We start from the raw sequence: 21,022 nt of genomic DNA, 5'->3' as shown, positions 1-21,022 counted from the left end.
AAGAAAGGAAGGCAGGATTTAAAAACTTTTTTTTAATTTTGTGCAAATTTATGGGATACATGAGAATTTTTTACATGTATATAATATGTAGTGATCGAGTCATGGTATTCAAGGGACCTGTCACCCAAGTACAATATATTCTTATTAAATATAGTCATCCTACCCTGCTATCAAACATTGAATTTATTCCTCCTATCTTACTGTACGTCTGTACCTTTAGCCTACTTTTTCTTAGCCTCCGCTCCTTCCCAGTCACCCTCCCCAGTCTCTGTTGTCTACTTTTCCACTCTCTACCTCCATGTGTTCAAATTTTTTACCTCCTACATATAAATAAGAACATCTGATTTTTGTATTTTTGTGTCTGGCTTATTTCATGTAAGATAATGACCTCCACTTCCATCCATGTAGCTGCAAATAACATGATTTCATTGTTTTTATGGCTGAATCATATTCCATTGTGTAGAAGCAGGCGAGATTGACTCTGATAGTAGTCCAGCTGGAAGAGAGGCTATAGCTACAGATAATCTTGACTTACCAAAACACTAGTAATGCTTGTGAAACTGCTATAGTCCAACTCATTTACTACTATGTTAATTTGGAGCTTGAAGTTCATCAATGGAATGGGTACTATAATTTGCAAAGTTCAAGTGACAATTATGGTGGATAAAGTTTTAAGGAGCAGATGGTCACAATTGTCAGTCTCAGAAGTAATTTGGTAAGTAAAATAGTCATTTGTTTGGAAGTTTTTTGGTTACCTAATTGTGATCTAATTGTCACCAGTTGGGAGTCTAATTTCATTTCATCACTCATCTGTAGCAAGGTGAGAGAAATAAGCTATTATTAATTAATAGCCAATATTTACGAGCTCTTACTATCCACCATAACATATGCTAAGTGCTTTATGTGCATGATACTTAATTACAATAACTTCCTGAAGTAGTTACTATTATTATTTCCAGCTAGTTAGTGGAAGAACCAGGATTTGAATCCAGGCAAACTGACTGCAGAGCCCTCACTTTTAACACTACACATAAAACTGAGTTTATTTAACACAAAACACTGTCCTTTAGTCTGAGATTGTGTCTGTTCTGCCTTTCAGCATTAAAATGTACTTTTTATATGAAATGGTGGTGATAGACGATGTCAGGTTTGATTTTCTTTTTTTTTTTTTTAAGAAATCTTTACCTTGCACAACTAAAACTAAAACAAGCCAATGACAGCACTGCTCTCCAGTTTAAAAAGAAAAAAGAAAAAAGTTCTTTTGCTATTTGTGAAATCTAAGTTTGAGAACCACTGACTAGAAAAGTGGGACTCTTAGTAATTTTTAAAGCTCTTTAGAGATTTTTCACCTGATTTATTTTCTGATTTCAACCTCCTTATTTTCATTAACTTTTTCCTTAAGTCCACCTCAAACACTCACTCTTCGGTTATACACAAGACTTTGTTTGCATTTCCTAGCATTTCTCCTGTTCCCAACTCCAGCAACTTGGACCCCACTGGAACCTCCAGTATAATTTACTCTATCACTTCCCAATCTTTTTGTCCTCTCTTTCCTCTTTCCCCAGTTTAGCCTCCATGGTCTATCACATATATCCTCTTTGCATATACCCTTAGCAGCCTTGCTCCTCGTCTTCTGTATGTGTCAAAGTCCCATGTGTTTCTCACCTACCTGCCTACTCTATGCCAGAACTCTCGCTGTTAAGCATGGCTTTAGAAAAACACAAAGCCATGGTGTCTGATCTCATTTTAAATTTATGAACCAAATCTCAAGTGAACCCTCAGTATTTCTTGGAACAGGTATTCCTGGTATTCCGTCTATATTTCCCTAGTTTAATCCATTTATTCTCCTATTCTCTGAGATGACTAGTTCTTCTTCTCTATTCAGCTCAACCCCCAAGCACCACTTCTTCCATCCTTACCAGCAGCTGATGACCTGGAATCTTTACTTCACGGAGAAAATAGAGGCAAACAGAAGAGAACTTCTTCATCTTCCTCATCTTCCCACCACAAGATGTATCATTGGTTGAATGAGAGAAAGATTGTAATGTCCTAGAACTTCAGTTACTCCTATATTCAATATAATTGCAACTTAAATTCCAAAACCATATATATAAATTGATTTTTGGCCATTTGAGATTATGCTCTTTACTACCACCTTCTTTTCTCTTATTATAACCAAGAGTTGTTACTACATTTGTGCCTCATCCAAATAAAAAGTAGGTATTTTTTAGAAAATGATTAACAGGAGCAATTAGTAAAACAAGCAGTAAAATACCTGGATACAGGAAATTGAGCCAGGCTTGCTGACATGCGCTTGTCACATCTACTCGGGAGGCTGAGTTGGAAGGATCGCTTGAGCCCAGGAGTTCCAGGTTATAGTGAGCTGTGTCACACCACTGAACTCCAGCCTCAGTGACAGAGCGAAACCCTGTCTCTAAAAAAGTACTTGGACATAGGATATTAAGAGAAGAAATGCTTTGGAACTGTGTTTGATTATACCCTTAGCCCACCTTAGTTCTTACTTAAGTTATAGACGAAGGAGAAAAGATGGGAATCACTTAGAAATGAAGGTTAAGGCCTCAAACTTTGTGGAAAAGGGAGGAAAAAAATCTTGAAAACAGGCATGTGATAGTTTTTACCTTATACTTTTGCTGGGAAAATTAGATAATAGAATGGAGCTATAAATATGTTGACTGCACATTACATTCATTTAATCCTATTATTTACCTCATATTGCTAACCTTTAAAATTCAGATTTGAAAAAAAAGAGATAGGTGAAACCAAAAGGTCAACATTTGTATGCCAGCTTAGATGAAATTGTATTTGTAGAACTGAATAAGAATCTATACCCTACCTAATACTGTGAATTGCTTATGTAAATACAACAAAGGATGGTCCCTTGATGACCTGCATCTCATATGCTGAGTTCACTTATGTAACAGCATTCGTCTGCTCAGACACATTTTCCCAACTTCCCATGTACTTTCCAAACCTTTACCATGTTTCCCAGTATCCTCTCTTCATCCCTCATTTTGTTGATGATCTAGGTCCTGCTTCACATAGGCAACAGAACCCAACAGAAATAACCTCAGCTTTCTTCTTCCTCTTCCCTTTATTTAACTGTTCTCAGAAGGAGAGTTGTCTTTATCAAGCTCCCCCTCTCCATTCCTCCCCTGTTGCCAAAGTTCCTGAAAGTGTGGTCTCCATACCTGCTTATGCTACTTAGTTTTCTTCTGAGTGAAAGGAAGGGACCTCAACCCCAAATGCTCTGACCCTGATTGAAGACCCTGTGGCCTAGATCGGCATGTATTTCCTGAATTCTAAACCTAGTGGTCTCTTTCCAGGCCTCATCCTCTATCACTACAGCATTTATCTCTGTTGTCACATTCTTGTGCTTAAAACTTTTCACAGCTTTTCATGTACCCAGGGCAGGCATTCAAAAATATTGAAGCAGTAGTTTTGATGTCTTCTCTGAGCCTTCACCAGTATTTTTAATGGGCATTACTGCCTAAATCTTAAATGCCTTATAGCCAAAACCAAGTAATGATTTCCTGTGCTCTCCAAACTGATTCCTCTTCCTCTTGCTATTCCTTGGTATCGCTGAGGTTACCATCATTTTATCCATGTACCCATACTAGATGCCTTAAGGTCATCCTTGACTCCTCTTCATTCTCTGGTTTCCATTTGGTGTCTAAGCTTTGATGAGTATTTCCCGCATCTTCTTTTCTCTTCCTACTATTTCCTGTGACTCTTGCCTCTTTCCGTTTATTGTCTTTTGTCTGGATTATTTCAGTAATACATTCAGGAGTTTCTAATTTGGATTCCATGGATGGACCTCGAACGATTAAAGAACACTCTCAAATTTGTATGCAAATTTTTTGTGCTTATGCATTTTCCTGGGGAGATCCATTAGTCTGTTCTGTGGGAAAGAGAGGAATAGAATGAAAGAAAATGACAATTTAAATCAGGTCCACTGATTTCTCTTTCTATACCTGCCCTTTGCTATTTAGGTCACTAACCTAGGGCACTTATCTCTGAGTAGTGAGGTGGCATGTAAGACATTGAGAATAAAACAGCAGCATTAGTCAGTCCAGCTTGGCAGTCAGTTCAGCAGCCAGAGATCAGAGGCTCCTCAATATCAGATCCAGGCTTTAATATTCCAGAGAAGCTCAGAAGAAAGCTGGGGTATCAGCAGGAACAGAGGTTGTCCTCCTGAGGCACCTGGACCCATTTGTTCCTGTGCTTCCAAAGGACTTAGAGGGGTATGAAAACTTAACTGGCAAGAATCCAAAGTCGGCTAGTGAGTTGGAGTCCCCAGAAAAAAGTTCAGAACATTCCCCCAGCTAGCCTCTTCTTGTTTGCCTGTTTGGTCTCTAGTTCTTTCTCCACTCTACCAACAGAGTTAGCTTTTAAACACATACCTCCTGGTGCTCCTTCCATGGTTATCACTTACACCTGAGGGTGATTACATAACTCACCCAAAAATGTGGGGTTTTAATCACCTATGAAACAGGTTAAAAACTCATGGTCATGGTTTCAAGGCCTGCCAGTTAGGAGCCTGCCAGCCTCGTCTTCAGCCACTGCCCGCTCCTCCCCTCCAAGGCTCTGGCTACAGCAGGTTACTACCGGCTATTTCGAGAGAACAGTGTCTGTGTCCGTACCCCTATGCCTTTGATCATTCTAGCCTCTCTCTTTGGGGTGGCATTTCCTCTCCATTGCCTGTGAATCTCCTACTCATTCTTCCAGGCCCACATTGGATGTTAGCTCTTCCCCTGAGTCCATTCTTAATTTTCTGCCATCACTTTGGCAGAATCAGTATCTCTTGGCTAGAGTCCAAAAACATTTCATACATATCTCTGATAATATCATATTATATTGTAGATAGCCTATTTTTATTTCTGTCTTTCCTACTAAGCCAGAAATGCCCTACAGGTAGGGACTGTCTTTTGCATGTTTGTATCCCTAACACCTACCTTTGCATCTAGTCTAAACATGAGCTTAGTACCCTTTTGTTGAATGGAGTTAGTTATAAAGAGTTTTTATGACTCATTTAAAATTAGAGACCAATGCTTATTTAGTAAGTCAGAATAGGCTGTAATAATAATAGTAATAATAAAGTCCCATTTCCACTGCTTATTCAAGTAACAGCTTCCTTTGTGGAAGTAGATTTTGAAAGACTTTACATGTCAGTGTATATTTTTGATGTGCTCATTTGAGATCCTAAAAGAATTATAGTTCTAATGCAGACTAGAGCTTCTATGACATTCCTGTTGATGTTATATTAAATATATTCTATTGTTTCACATATCTATATTATATATAAAAAGTTGCATGGATATGCATTCTGTCTCTCTTTTAACCTTCAAGGTATATTTTGCGAATTATTTTATAATATCTGAGTAAATTTAGTTCAGAACACATTAATTTGAGCATTTTCCTTGTACAGAAGCATAGTTGCAAAGTTAAGATTCTTGTGTTTATGTTATTTTGTTTTGTTAAATTTACAAAGTCTCAGTCATTGCAAATGTGTTTTTTTAGGCATTTAAATTAGCTCAACTATGAAAGTAAGCACAGTCCATAAATTAAGAGCTTCAAATAATTTTTGAAAATCGTCTTCTGTCCTTCATATTCTTTGAGTTTTGTAGGAAAAGAATCAACAGTTTACTTATTCAGCCTCTCCTGAAGTCCATAGTAGGTGCTGGACATTATGCTGGGTGAATGAGATCGTACTTGGACTTGAATAGTTTACAGTCTTGATAGTGAAGAAGCCATGTAAACAGAGAATTGCAATATAAAAACTTGGAGGAGAGGAAGGAAGACTACTTTGAGAACCGAGAATAGGTTGAGAATGGATGAGTCTGCTGATCAATTTATAGATAAAGAAGCAGAGAGGTGAAGTCTTTTTTTTCTTTCTTTTTTTTTTTAATATGTGAAATAGGAACCTAGGTTATCTCTAAGAATTCATAGCAGGGGTTAGCTCTTGAGAAGAACGTGAAGAGCTGGATAATTAATAAGGAGAATTAGAGATGAGCTAACAAAGACAAGTAAAGAGTGGCATGCACAACTGAGAAAGCAGTGAGCATAGGACTGAAACTGGATAGCATCAAATTCTGGAGATAACTGTCAGTAGCACAGAGGTGTAATTTTCTCCAGCTGTGCTCTGTGGCCAACCTGTAGTGCAATAAAACTATATTGTATTCAGGGACTATGGGGTGGTTATAACATAAATTTGCAAAGGCCAAATAGTTAAAAGTCCTTCAAAGAAAGCATGGCTTACTAGGGAAGGCAGGCAGTATGGTTAAGAGGAAGTTTATAAACTTGGAGAAAATGTAGACGTCAAGAAGTTGGAGATCAGAAGGCCTAGTGCTTTGTAGGTACTCAGAAAACCTTCATTTTCTCCTTTCTGAATGTCTTCTCTCTATGCATGTTTCACCACCACCACCTGCCCCAGCTATGGTTTATACATATGAATAGTTTCAAATCATAATGGTAACAGTTGGCTCAGAGGGCAAGATTAGGAGCCAGACTTCTACATCCTCATCCAGTGTATTCCTGTAACTTAGATGCTGGTAGTGCTTGGTGGTATTGGCCTCTAGGAGAAGCTCAAGACTTCTCCTGTTATCTCCCTACCACTCATACTTGAAGGGTGAGTCAAAGGCCAAAAGCATTTTATTGGGCAGTGACTCTTAGGGAAGGGATTTACTCTGTGGTGCGAAGGGTTAAGACTGTAAGCCATCAAGTGTTTCCCCTCCCTCTCCATGCTCAACCAAAGGCACAGATCTTATTACTTTCAAGGATTTAAAAAGGAGTCTTTTCTCAGCATAAAGAAAGAAGTAAAGACCAATTCTGACAGCCCAAAGGGTCTTCCTCCTCAGAATCTAAAATTTCTGATAGAGTTGTTTGCATCTTGTGATTTTATGTGAGTCATCAAATGTATTGTGCTTTTTTTTCTTAAAGATGTACTTTTTAATGCTTCCATTTCAAATGAGGACAAATCATTTTCCATAGAGACACACTATTTATATTGCATTTTCAGAAATTTCCCTTTTTACCCATACTCAGGAGGTGACACTGAAATCTAATAATTTATTATTTCACAGAGTGCTTTTTTGGGTATAGTATAAAGATATTATATAATTTTAATAACTTTTGGGGTACAAGTGGTTTTTGGTTACATGGATGAATTATATAGTTGTGAAGTCTGGTATTTTAGTGCACCTCATTATCCAATAGTGTACATTGTACCCAATATTAGTTTTTTATTCCTCACTTCCCTCTCACTTTCCCCACTTCTGAGTCTCCAAAGTCCATTACTCTGTATGCCTTTGTGTACCCATAACTTAGCTCCCTCTTATAAGTGAAAACATACGGTATTTGATTTTCTATTCTTGAGTTACTTCGCTTAGAAAAATGGCCTCCAGCTCCATCCATGTTGTAGCAAAAGATGTTATTTTGTTCTTTTTTATGGCTGAATAGTATTCCATGGTGTGTGTGTGTGTGTGTGTGTGTGTGTACACATATATGATATATAATAATTATATATAATTTATCATTATACGTAAAACGAGGCAGATGTTTTATTTTGTAGGGACAGGGTCAACAATGTGTTTCCCAGGCTGGTTTCATGCTTCTGGGCTCAAGTGAGCCACCACACCCAGCCAAAAATAAGTAATATTTTCAGAGTAAGAAGTATTTGTCCAAAATGATAGCATGAATGTGCTCTCCCAAAGACCTTTAACTGGCAGCATTGCCCCTCAAGCATTCGCACAGTTAGGGGAATTGTTGCTAGATTTTTGGGTGTATATTCTTGTTCATGGCTTATGGACATTAACATATGTAGATGGCATCACTGTGTTTTTCCTAAAGTGCATATGAAGCAGGAAGAAAACTTTGCTTTAGAGTCTTACTTGGATTCTAGTTAGCTGATATAAGACTGTTTTCTTTTCCTTTTTAGGTTGTAAACATGTTAAAGGCATCCTGTTATATGGACCCCCAGGTTGTGGTAAGACTCTCTTGGCTCGACAGATTGGCAAGATGTTGAATGCAAGAGAGCCCAAAGTGGTCAATGGGCCAGAAATCCTTAACAAATATGTGGGAGAATCAGAGGCTAACATTCGCAAACTTTTTGCTGATGCTGAAGAGGAGCAAAGGAGGGTAATGTGAACATCGTCGCTATATAATGAATGAGACCCAGAGTTATGGAGGCAAACTTGTTACTTTGATTTATATTTTGAAGCAACTTACAGATAAATTTACCTAGTACCTAGGTTATATATGGCACTGCACCAGGGACTGTGGGAGATTTACGTGATGAGCAGATGTTGTTACCCACATATTCCTATAAACAAAGGTAGGTGATTGTGTAAGCCAGAGGTTTTGCAAAAACAGGTCATGAATATATTTTCAGGTGACGCTTTTATTCCATATTGCTTCCAGAGACTTGTGCTCATTTATCCTTTGGAAGAAAAGAGGAAATTAAATCCATAAATAGACTTATGGAATCGTATTGTGTAAGGTTCACATGCAGAAAGCTATCTTACTTAGTGCTGAATCTTGCTCAGTTATAGAGTGACAGGATTGAGTTGTCAGAGCTCAAAGGAAAGCTTGATTTGAGTCTCAGAAATGAAATTATTTAAAAATTAAACTAGAGTTTACTAATTCTGTTAGTTTTACACGTCAGCTTGACTAGGACATAAAGTGCCTAAATATTTGGTAAAACATTTTGGTTGTGTCTGTGAGGATGTTTCTGGATGAAATTAGCATTTGAGTTGATAGACTGAATAAAGTAGATTGCCCTCCCTAATGTGGGCAGGCCTCATTCAATCAGTTTAAGGCCTGAACAGCACAAAAATGCTCACTTTCCTGCAAGTAAGAGGGAATTTTGACTTGCCTGGTTGCCCTGAGTTGGGACATTGGTTTGGATGCAAACTGAAACATCAGCTCTTGCTGGCTTGGAGGCCTTTGGACTGGAACTAAATAATGTGTGTGTGTTCTCCTGGGTCTCCAGGTTGCTGACTCCAGATCTTGGGACTTGTCAGCCTCTGAAATTGTAGATTTTTCCCAAGGAATTGGCTAAAACAATTATGGAGGCTGACATGTGTATGTGGGTGTGTATGCATACATACATATTCATAGAGATTTATCATAAAGAATGCACACACTCACACGAACATTCTGCTGGTTCTGTTTGTCTGTTCTGATTAATATCCTAATACTAACATATTTTTTTCATTGACAGAAAGTTTAAAAACAATGTCATGAGCTTTCTGGTTCTAGTAATACAGTAGACTAGGTAACCAGAAAACCTTCCTTCTATAAACACCTTCAAATGCTAGGTATACACTGTACCCCTTAAATATGTACAATTATGTGCCAATTAAACACAAAATAAAACTTTAAAAAGTTCTGGGTAAAATATAGCTAAAATTATTTTAAATGCATAATTGAACTCTTCAGAAAGAAAACTGAATCTCCAGGAAATTAGAGTCGTAAGATACGCGCTGTAGCTTTTGGTTTCATAATGTATGGGTTTGGGTTTTAGTACCCTCTAGGGAACAGAAAGTGAGTCCTTGAATCCATTTACAGTGTGGACTAGGAACTGGTACCTTCAAACAGGTTGTGTCTCTATGAAAAGCGTGGACTAGAAAATATCTGCCACCACCAAAGGGAAATTAACTAAAAATATTTAACTGCTTGGGTTCTGGAATGGAAGGTGGGAAATCTGCTGCGGGAATACTTTTTTTTTTTTTGAGGTGGAGTTTTGCTCATGTTGCCCAGGCTGGAGTGCAATGGTGTGACCTTGACTCACCACAACCTCCGCCTCCCAAGTTCAAGCAATTCTCCTGCCTCAGCCTCCCGAGTAGCTGGGATTATAGGCATGTGCCACCATGCCCAGCTAATTTTGCATTTTTAGAAGAGATGGGGTTTCTCCATGTTGGTCAGGCTGGTCTCGAACTCCCAACCTCAGGTGATCTGCCTGCCTTGGCCTCCCAAAGTGCTGAGATTACAGGTGTGAGCCACCGCGCCCAGCCTCCCATGGGAATTGTGAACCATGGATCCTTGTTCGTGCTGGTTTAGAATTTGAATAAATATATGCTACCTATGTAGCCTGAAACCCCAAGCTGAGAAATTAGTTTAAAAAATTATTCGGGTGCGGTGGCTCATGCCTGTAGCCCCAGCTACTTGGAAGACTGAGATGGAAGGGTCACTAGAACCCAGGAGTTCTCGGCTGCAGTGAGCTATCATTGTGCGTCTACGCTCTAACCTGGGTGACAGTGCAAGACCCTATGTTAGGAAAAAAAAAATTAGTCCTGGCCTAGTGATAGCATAAGTTGTCAGATATAAGCAAACCCCAAGGGGTACTCCAACAACCTAGGCTGAAAGGAATAGAAAAAGTAGTCATGAAAATTTAAAACTCAGCAACCAAATTTAATATAAGACTACAAATTTCAGCTGAAGAGAGAAGTGGTAAACAGAAGAATAAACCTAAAGAGATCACCCAGAATGTAGCACAGAGAGATAAAGGGATAGAAGAGATGAAAGTTGAGATGACAGAGTTAAAACGAGAAGTCCAGATAGAATAGTGTAGAGGCATTATTCAAAAAGAGAATGACTGCGCATGTTCTAGAATTAATAAAAGACACAAATACTCAGATTCAGTAGCACCATGAGTCCATATGGGATAAATGAAAATTAACTTATTTCTAGACTTGTTATAGGAGAATGCCAAAGAAAAAAAAATCTTAGTAACAAAAGAAAGACATGGAGATGACTTACAAAGGGGTATCCATTATGCTGATAGCAAACTTTTCCATGACAGAGAGAACAAAAAACAGTAGAATAATATCTTCAGAGAGCTAAGTGAAAATAACTGTCAACTTAAAAGTTAATACCCAGCTTAATTCTCATTCAGGAATGAGGGTGAAATAAAGACTTTTTTTCTTCAGGCAAAGGATAATAGAATTAACTAGTTGCAGAAGCTTGTTGGAAGATTATGAAGTAGGATGTACTGAGACTGAAGGAAGTTGAACCCAGAAGGAAACAGTAGATCCAAGAAACGATGAGCAATAAAATTGGTGAAAATATAGATAAAGTCTGGGAGTGCTACTTCTAGTAGTGGCAAATTAGGTCATTTGAATCATGCTTTCCACTGAAGACTATCAGAAAAGCTCAACACAATATTTAAACATGTTTTGCTTGAAGGTATCAAAGAAGAAAAATGGAGGCCTAGAACAAAGGTCCTCCTAGTGTACTGAGTCACTGTTCCTCTCGAGGTATTAGCCAGTTCTGCATGAAGCTGCTAAAACCTAATCAGCCCTTTTGACATGCTAGTGGGAGTAATGGGGGCAGAGATTAGAGCCCATGGCCCCTGAGGGAGGGGACACGTGATGAACATAACTCATTTTGAGTCAGGGCCCTGAAGGGCTGTACACCATAGGAGCAAGGGTTAACCAGGAATAGACATACTATCACTGAGGCTGAAGATCAGCTTTGAATCATGTCAGTCCCTAAAATTAGATTGAGGGTTCCTAAACTGCTAGTGCCCCTAGGCATCTGGCAGAATTGTAAATCCTTCCTGGAGGAAAGTAGTATCATGTAAGGTCACAAATTATTTCTAGTTTGCAAATGCAATGTCTGGCTTGTAATCAAAAGCAACTGGAAACAGATAAACAACATCAAGAAAAAGATGGTTGAAACAGCCTCTAGATATTGGAATTCTCAGATACAGACTTTTGAAATAATTATACTTACCACATTCAAGGGGATAGAAGACAAGACTGAGATTTTTGGCAGAGTACTGGAAACTGTAAAAACAAACAAATATAAATTCTAGAACTGAGAAAAGCAGTAAGTAAAATTAACTCAAGTGAATGAGTTTAAATAGCAGGTTAGACACATCTGAAGAGAGAATTAGTGTACTGAAAGATATAAGATGAAAATAACCAGAGACAAAGAATGAAAGGAATTAAGAGAGAGTAAGAGAGAGAGAGAGAAAATACCATTTAAAGGTCTGGTGCGTGTATTTGAAGTTCCAGAAGGGGAAGAGAAAGAAGATGGATCAAAACCAGAATTTGAAGAGAAAATGGTTTAGAACTTTCTAAAACTGATGGAAAACATTAGTCCATAAATTACAGAAATTAATTGAACCCTGAGCGGGAGAAGTACCAAAGAACTCTACATATATAGGCATCATTGTTAAATTGCTGAAAACCAAAAGCAAAAGAAAAATCTTAAAAGGAGCTAGAGAGCAAAGGAAAATTGCTTTCAAATAAGCAACAACTAGCTAGTAGCTGTCTTCTCAATAGAAATGATGGAATCAAAAAGTCAGTCAAAGGCCATTTTTAAAGAGCTGAAAACTTAGAGTTTTATATCCAGTAAATGGATGAATGATCATAGAAATATGCAATAGAATACAAGAGAGTAATGAAAATAAATAGCCTACAGCTATACAGTTGTGAAACAAATACATTATTGAGCAAAAGAAACCAGATTTTAAAAAGAACACATACTGTATGATTCCATTTATAGAGAGCTCACCTAAAGTATAGTGTTTAACAACGCATGCTTGGGTGGTAAAACTATAAAGGAAAGTGAATAATTACCATAAAAATCAGATTGTGGTTACCTATGGGGAAAGGTCAGGGAGGAGTGCTTGGGAAGGGTTGTGAGGAGGTGCTCCTAGGATGCTGGCAGTTTTCTGTTTCTTATGATTACATAGGCGTTCATTGTGTGACAGTTCATTGAGGCATATATTCACATTTTGTAACTTTTCTCTGTGTGCGATGTATTTTGCAATAAAACGTTTTAAAAATAAATTTTAACAGCATTCACTGAGTAAAACAATAATGATATGGATACTTTTAAAGGATAGAACTAAAATATGGAACAAAACATTTGGGAAGTTTAACTTCATGTAAGCTCCTTGTATTACTGCGGAAGAAGATATGGAATTCAAGACCAGCCTGGTCAACATGGTGAAACCCCATCTCTACTAAAAAATACAAAAATTAGTGGGCATGGTGGCATGCACCTATAATCCCAGCTACTCAGGAGGCTGAGGCAGGAGAATTGCTTGAACCTGGGAAGCGGAGGTTGCAGTGAGCCAAGATCATGCCACTGCACTCCAGCCTGGGCAACAAAAGTGAAACTCCGTGTCAAAAAAAAAAAAGAAGATGATGATGTTAGTTAACATGAAACTTTAAGTCAAAAATACGCATGTGAAAGTTGTACATTGTGCCCAAACTTTTCCAAAGCATAGGGAGGAGCTGGGAAAGAAACAGTGGAAACTCAAATACTTTAGAAGGCAACAAAGAAATAACAATACTCGAAGACAATGTGTTGATACTAAAAAGGTAATTTAAAAAACAATTTCATTTATAGCGGAAATCAGAATGTAAAGTGCCTAGGATTCGATCTAACAGGAAATGTGCAAGACCTTTAAGGAGGAAATTCTAAACATTTTTGAAAATCTTTTTTAAGGAGCTAATAAATGGTAAGATGTAACATGTTCATGTATGGGAGCACTAACAATGTCATAAAAATGACAGTTCTGCCCATCTTGATCTGTAAGTTGAGTGTATTTCCAGTGAAGCCTAATAGGAATTTTTTTGACATTTGACAACTTGATTCTAATTTTTTTTTGAGGCTTGAAGTTACGAGAATTTTGAAGAATAATAGAGATTTACTTTTATCACATATCAAGACTTACTAGGAAGCAATAGTAATTGAAACAGTGTTATATATTCATGTAAAAACAGACCAAGGAAACAATAGAACACAGAAAGGAAGAGCCTGCTCTATGACACGTGATGATACAGATCAGAGGGGAATAATAGGCTGGCTGTGCCATAAACAGAGCTGAGATAATTGGCTGCCTGTTTGGAAAAAGATAAAATGCAATTCCTACCTCACAGCATACAAAATTGCAAATGGATTTACAAAAACAAAACAAAATGAAAAAACCTACTAAGACTTATAGGAGGAAAACTTATTTAGAAGAAAATAGGCAAAATGTTTTAAGATTTGAGGCTAGGGAAGAATTGATACAGAAAGTAAATCTATTAGAAGTGTTAATTTGGCTACATTAATATAAAAAATTTCTGTATGACAAATTACACTAAATACAAATGTCTCAAGCTGGGAGAAGGTATTTGCAATGTATGTAATCTACAAAGAATTGGCATCCTCTATAATAAATTCTCTATAAAAAGTCTTGTATAATAAGAAAAATATAAACACCACAATTTGAAGAAAAAAAAAACTGTCAAAGGATTTAACACATAGTTCTCAGAGAAAGAACCCAATTGAAAAGCAAATGAAAAGATATTCAGGAAAATGTATAATAAAAGAGGGATTCTTTCTTAAACAACCTGGCAACATTTACAACAGCTGGTAAAACCAAGAGTTTGTGGGATTATGGAGAAACAGGGTCTCATACACATTGCTAGTTGGAGTATAAACTAAAAGAATATACCAAGTGGGTAGTATCTTGCAAATAAATTTGACATCTTACAAAAATAAAGATGCACAACCCCAGGAGTTCTACTTCAAGACCACTACCTATGATAAACAACATGACATGTACCAGGATGTTGATGGCCTTGCTATTTGTAACAGAGGGAAAAGAAACATCATTACTCTTCCTTAGTAGGAAATGGGATAGCATACAGATATTAAAATGAAGATGCTGAGCACAGTGGTCCACGCCTGTAATCCCAGCACTTCAGGATGCCAAGGCAGAGGATCATTTGAGCCCAGGAGTTGAAGACCAGCCTGGGCAACATAGTGAGACCCCACCTCTACTAAAATAAAAAATTAGCCAGGCATGGTGTCACACGCCTGTGGTCCCAGCCACTTAGGAGGCTGAGGTGAGAAGGTCACTTGAGCCTGGGAGGTCAGGGCTGCAGTGAGCTGTGATAGTGCCACTGCACTCCAGCTTGGGCAACAGAATGAGACCCTGTCTCAAAAAAATAAAATGAATAATAGATTTGCGTAGATCAACATGAATAACACTCAGAAATATAACATCTCATCTTTTTAAAAAATCTAGTAAGCTCTACTGAATTTATCCTGCCATTTCCTGCCTTTTAAAATTTTTGTTGAGGGTAAAATAATATTAAATATTCCCTTTATTTGGGTCCTTAATTGTTTCAGTTTTATACAAGGTCGTTTCCTTTCCTGCTTTCCAGCATTTCATTAAGTTCTTGTTCAGGTCTCCAGCTAGATCAGTCTCATTGGTTCTAGCAGGTGTGGGTCTTGGTGGGTTGGGGCAAGTCCAGTCACTATTTCAACTCTTCAGAAAGTCCCGGAATCAATCAGTTTTGTAGTTCTTTCCTAATACTAAGATTGTTTCTGCTTCACATATCTTTTAACCCTCCTACCAAGAAAACAGTCATCAGCATGTGCTATCTAGGTTGAATAAACTCCATTTAGAAAATGATTTTAGATTATTTTCCAAATAATTTACAAAACACAAGAATAAAGAGATAAAAAACCATTAAAATTAAATAAATATAGCAAATAAAATTTTTATTTCATGTTTTCCTGGTCTTGAGGTGTTTTGAATTTTGTTTTTTGGAATATTTGCATGTACATAATAAGATATCTTGGCATTGGGACTCAGGTCTAAACATGAAATCCATTTATGTTTTGTATACACCTTGTACACACAGCCTGAAGGTAATTCTGTACAATATTTTAAATAATTTTGTTACTGAAACAAAGTCTATGTACATTGAACCATCAGAAAGCTAAGGCGTCACTATCTCAGCCACTAGATGTGGACAGTCTGTGGTTGGTTGGCATCACCATTGTTTCTGAGTATAAATGTATGTGCCTGGTAAGTAATTGTTTTCATACACATATTGAGACACAAGTACTTAGTAAAAATATGACACACCATTAAAAAAAATTACAGTGCAAAAATAGTGAGTTTAGGGTAACTAAGCAGCACAATGGCATCACCAGAATACCTGGATAAGCTATTAAACACCAGCAACACCAAACAGCAGCAGTTTTAGTCACCACCTACAATGTTGTGGGGGTTTTTTGTTTTGGTTTGGTTTTTTGAGATGGAGTCTCACTCCATCGCCCAGGCTGGAATACAGTTGGCACCATTGTGGCTCACTGCAGCCTCAACCTCCTGGGCTCAAGCCATCCTCCTACCTCAGCCTCCCAAGTAACTGGGACTACAGGTGTGCACCACCACACCTGGCTAATTTTAAAAATCTTTTTGTAGAGACAAGGTCTCCCTAGGTTGCCCAGGCTGGTCTAAAACTCCTGGGCTAAAGCGATCCTCCTTCCTCAGCCTCCCGAAGTGTGGAAATGACAGGTGTGAGCTACCATGCCCAGCTGATGTTGTGTTTTGATTAAAAGATTACCATACAGTAACCCCCTGTGTGTGGTGCACCTTTCAAATTTTGGAACATTTGGGATTTTGAATTTTTGGATTAGGGATACTCAACCTGTATACCCCAAATGGACAGGAGCCTCTGATTGCGACTAACTGTTCATCAGCTGTCCTGCATGAACTTACAAATACTGATTCTTAGTTTCAAATACATCTTTGTTGGCTTCTAAATTATTATTACTTCTGATTCTTCTTGCACGTACAGCATCAAAACATAATGCTTTAAGAAATTTTTTGAGATCTTTGGCTCCTAATTTTGTTGAAGAGAGGATGACCATTGTATGTTCCACAATTGCAAAAACATTTTTATCTTTAGATTTGTAGGTTTCTTTCAGAATGATCAATTCAGTTTTTTATGGTCAATCCAATTTTTTAATGTCTTAAGGTATTTTCTTTTTTTTTTTTTTTGAGACGGAGTCTTGCTCTGTCGCCCGGGCTGGAGTGCAGTGGCCAGATCTCAGCTCACTGCAAGCTCCGCCTCCCAGGTTTACGCCATTCTCCTGCCTCAGCCTCCTGTGTAGCTGGGACTACAGGCGCCCACCACCTCGCCCAGCTAGTTTTTTTTTTTTTTTGTATTGTTTAGTAGAGACGGGGTTTCACCGTGTTAACCAGGATGGTCTCGATCTCCTGACCTCGTGATCCGCCTATCTCGGCCTCCCAAAGTGCTGGGATTACAGGCTTGAGCCACCGCGCCCGGCCTAATTTTTTAATGTCTACTTCGTCTATTTCTTCTGGCTATCTCTCTGTAATACGTGCCTTTAGCATCTGTCTACTTTTAAACTATATCAAGAAAATTTGGTGCACAAATGAAATAAAAGATGAAAGAATACTGTCATGTGTCCTTTTAGCAAAATGGGATGGCCTCGTTTCTTGTTACAAAATATTCCACAATGAAGACTTTCTATTGAATAAGTAACTGAATAAAAATGCTTTGTCCTTAGATTAAAAGTATATTATTCACTCATTGATTCATGAGTTTGAGAAAATGTATGTAGGGCATCATCATCTGAAGGCACATAGACTGAGATTTTACTTATAATCATCAATTTGAGCATCTTTATTAGAGTCCTAAGTGCTGCTATCTTATTCTTTGTGTTCAACTTCAGACTCACCTAATAATTCTAAAACAGTTTCCTCAGATTTTCTTCATCATTCTGGCCAGAGAACTTAAAAATGTTAATGCTTAATCGTATTCAATAAAACGAAGAATCAGGTCACAGAAGATGTTAGCTTCAGACTTCTTTTATGCCTTCTTGAAAGATAACACATACCTAGCACAACACAGTAAGAAAACTGAAGAATGATGTCATAGTGATATTTGTTCCACTGTTGTATCATTTTTCTAAGTAGTTTCGTCTTTTTTAATTATACTTTAAGTTCTGGGATACATGTGCAGAACGTGCAGGTTTGTTGCATAGGTATACATGTGCCATGATGGTTGGCTGCATCCATCAACCCGTCATCTACATTAGGTATTTCTCCTGATGCTATCCCTCCCCTAGCCTCCCATCCCTGATAGGCCCCAGTGTATGATGTTCCCCTCCTTGTGACCATGTGTCCTCATTGTTCAGTTCCCACTTATGAGTGAGAACATGTGGTGTTTGGTTTTCTGTTCCTGTGTTGGTTTGCTGAGAATGATGGTTTCCAACTTTATCCATGTCCCTGCCAAGGACATGAACTCATCCGTTTTTATGGCTGCATAGTATTCCATGGTGTATATGTACCACATTTTCTTTATCTAGTCTATCGCTGATGAGCATTTGGGTTGGTGCCAAGTCTTTGCTGTTGTGAACAGTGCTTCAATAAACATATGTGTGCATGTGTCTTTATAGTAGAATGATTGTAATGGGATTGCTGGGTCAAATGGTATTTCTGGTTCTAGATCCTTCAGGAATCACCACACTGTCGAAACAGCATGGTACTGGTACCAAAACAGATGTATAGACCAAAGGAATAGAACAGAGACCTCAGAAATAATGCCGCACATCTACAACCATCTGATCTTTGACAAACCTGACAGAAATAAGCAATGGGGAAAGGATTCCCTGTTTAATAAATGGTGTTGGGAAAACTGGCTAACCATTTGCAGAAAACTGAAACTGGACCCCTTCCTTACACCTTATACAAAAATTAACTCAAGATGGATTAAAGACTTAAATGTAAGACCTAAAACCATAAAATCTCTAGAAGAAAAAAAAACCTAGGCAGTACCATTCAGGACATAGGCATGGGCAAAGACTTCATTCTTCTATTTTCTTATTTTAATCCTTTTTAAGCATAGTTGAGAATAATTGATGAGTAATGATGTAATCTCTAGTATGATGAAATAGCATAATGTGTCTTAGATTTGTAAAAAGATCTAGTAGATACAAATGGCAATTGTAAGATAGAATGAGTTTTGTTCTATTTTTTAAATATGCGTTTTGTTTTGTTTGCTCGCTCTTTGGAAGACAAAAAGGAAAAAAGTCATGAGATATCAATTTTTGTAAATAGTACTGCTCAAAACAGAAACCCAGAAACTGAGATTGGGTCTAACGGACCCTAATGAGATACTGAGGATTAAACACTAGGCAGAAGTGAGTTAAAATGCCATATGAAGAAGCATTTTATAAAATCTCGGTTGTGAGTTACCACATGGCTACATAGGTAACTTTGGTGCTGTTTTTAAAGTTGCAAGCAGTTTAAATATTAAACTACTAATGATAAAATTGAGTTGGCAAATGATTTCTAGATCGATATTAATTATAGCCAGTCTTTTCAGTTATACCTTTCTCACATCCAGAAATGACTTGATGTACTCAGCTAATGACCCCATGAAGGATATATGTGTTACATAATAAAGAAAAACATCGCCTCTGTAATTGTGGACAGTTCACATTGACGGAGATGAACACTTGCATATAGGTCAAACTAGTTAAATATAGAACAGCCGCTTTTGAAAGCTGTCGCCAGGGCTCAACAGTGTCAGCTCTGTTTCTATGGAGAAAGACTTTGCAGATGTTAAAAACAGAGCTAGAAGCCAATGAATGGAAGAGGATTGTGTTGTGGAAATTTAAATTTTTTGGTAAAGGGTTTATTGATGAATCAGCTATATTAGTCTGTGAACATTAATCTTGACATCTTCTTTACCCAATTCCCAATTTCTTATAATAAGAACTTGCTTTTATTTAAGTAACACACAATGTAAAACTTGATGTTATTGTACTGACTAGGTGGGGGAAGGGACCTGATGACAGGTAATAAGATTAGTAAGGTTCTGAAAAGGTCAGAATTGTACAGAATTATGTTTAGAACAGATTGCCCCAGTGATCATTTAATCAAACAGTGTTCATATTGTCTTTGTCCCTGTCCACATAGTGATTTTTGAGGTTGGGCTGAGAAGGAAATCATGATTCCATCAGCAACATAAGGCACATTGACAGTAAAACTCATATAACATCTTTTTGTTTCATGCTGTATTGGGCAGACAACCTTGAAGAAAGAAAAAAATCTTTTAAAAATAATGTAAAATTTCACAGTTTTTCAGTCACAAACAGAAGTATCCTTGTTGTCACTAAAGATGGCAAGAATTAATATCCTACTATATAGAAGTACTTTGGCAAAGCTAAGGTTGTGGTTCCAATTCCTCATTCTCAATTTTTTCTCCAGATGGAAAGATGAACAGTTTTTGGTATTGAATTTTTTTTTAGGAAGCAAGTTATTTATCATTAGATACCTATTCAGTAAATGCAATGATACAGAAAAATGAAGTTTTTTTCCCTCAGATTTGAAATTATGTTTTAAAATATGGAGGGACAACAATTTTTAAGTAATGTTCAGGGACACAAATAAAACCTAGTGAAACTTTAGAAACTTTGATGGACATCTGTCATCCTACATACAATTGCATTAAAGAATAGAATTTATTATTAATTATTTTATCTGGTTTATTGTGCAGTAAATTGAATTTTTCTCTTTTTGTGTGTAGTTTTATGAAATTTCATACTTGCATAGATTAATGGAACCACTGTAAAATCAGGATATAGAATCACCCCCAAAAATTCCTTCATGCTGTCCCTTACTGGTCACACTCTCTTTTTAGTAACCCCGGTAACTACCAATGTGTTCTCCACCCCTGTAGTTTTATCTTTTCGAGAATGTCATATAAATGGGGCCATACACTATGTAACCTTTTGGGACTGGCTATCTTCAGCATAATGCCTTTGAGATTCACCCAAGTTGTTGCATGTGTCAAACATCCCTTTTTATTGTTGAATAATATTTCATTATGTGGATATACTATCATTAGTTTGTTGACCCAATGAATGCCAATTGGGTTGTTTTCTAGTTTGGGGCAATTATAAGCAGAGCTGATAAACCAAGTAGTGGAATTTTTAGGTCATACAGCATTTTATTTTTGATTTAAAAATACTTTATGGCCGGGCGCGGTGGCTCAAGCCTGTAATCCCAGCACTTTGGGAGGCCGAGACAGGCGGATCACAAGGTCAGGAGATCGAGACCATCCTGGCTAATACGGTGAAACCCTGCCTCTACTTAAAAATACAAAAAACTAGCCGGGTGACGAGGCGGGCGCCTGTAGTCCCAGCTACTCGGGAGGCTGAGGCAGGAGAATGG

General features: G+C 37.6%; 1 protein-coding gene across 7 annotated transcripts in view; it reads left to right on the top strand.

Annotated features, from left to right (window-relative positions):
- Nucleotides 1-21,022, top strand: part of NSF (N-ethylmaleimide sensitive factor, vesicle fusing ATPase) — a 171,584-nt gene that overhangs the window by 73,532 nt on the left and 77,030 nt on the right. For all 7 annotated transcript variants that reach the window (XM_017871607.1, XM_017871611.1, XM_017871606.1 and 4 more), the window contains one exon: nucleotides 7,955-8,154. In XM_017871607.1, coding sequence (XP_017727096.1) covers nucleotides 7,955-8,154 — 200 coding nt within the window. The remainder of the gene's footprint in view (nucleotides 1-7,954; nucleotides 8,155-21,022) is intronic.

The sequence above is a fragment of the Rhinopithecus bieti genome, unplaced genomic scaffold, assembly GCF_001698545.2.
Source record: "Rhinopithecus bieti isolate Rb0 unplaced genomic scaffold, ASM169854v2 scaffold_6904, whole genome shotgun sequence".
Taxonomy (NCBI): Eukaryota; Metazoa; Chordata; class Mammalia; order Primates; family Cercopithecidae; genus Rhinopithecus; species Rhinopithecus bieti.
The sequence above is the reverse complement of the archived record's forward strand: the minus strand, read 5'-3'. Positions and strand labels throughout refer to the sequence as shown.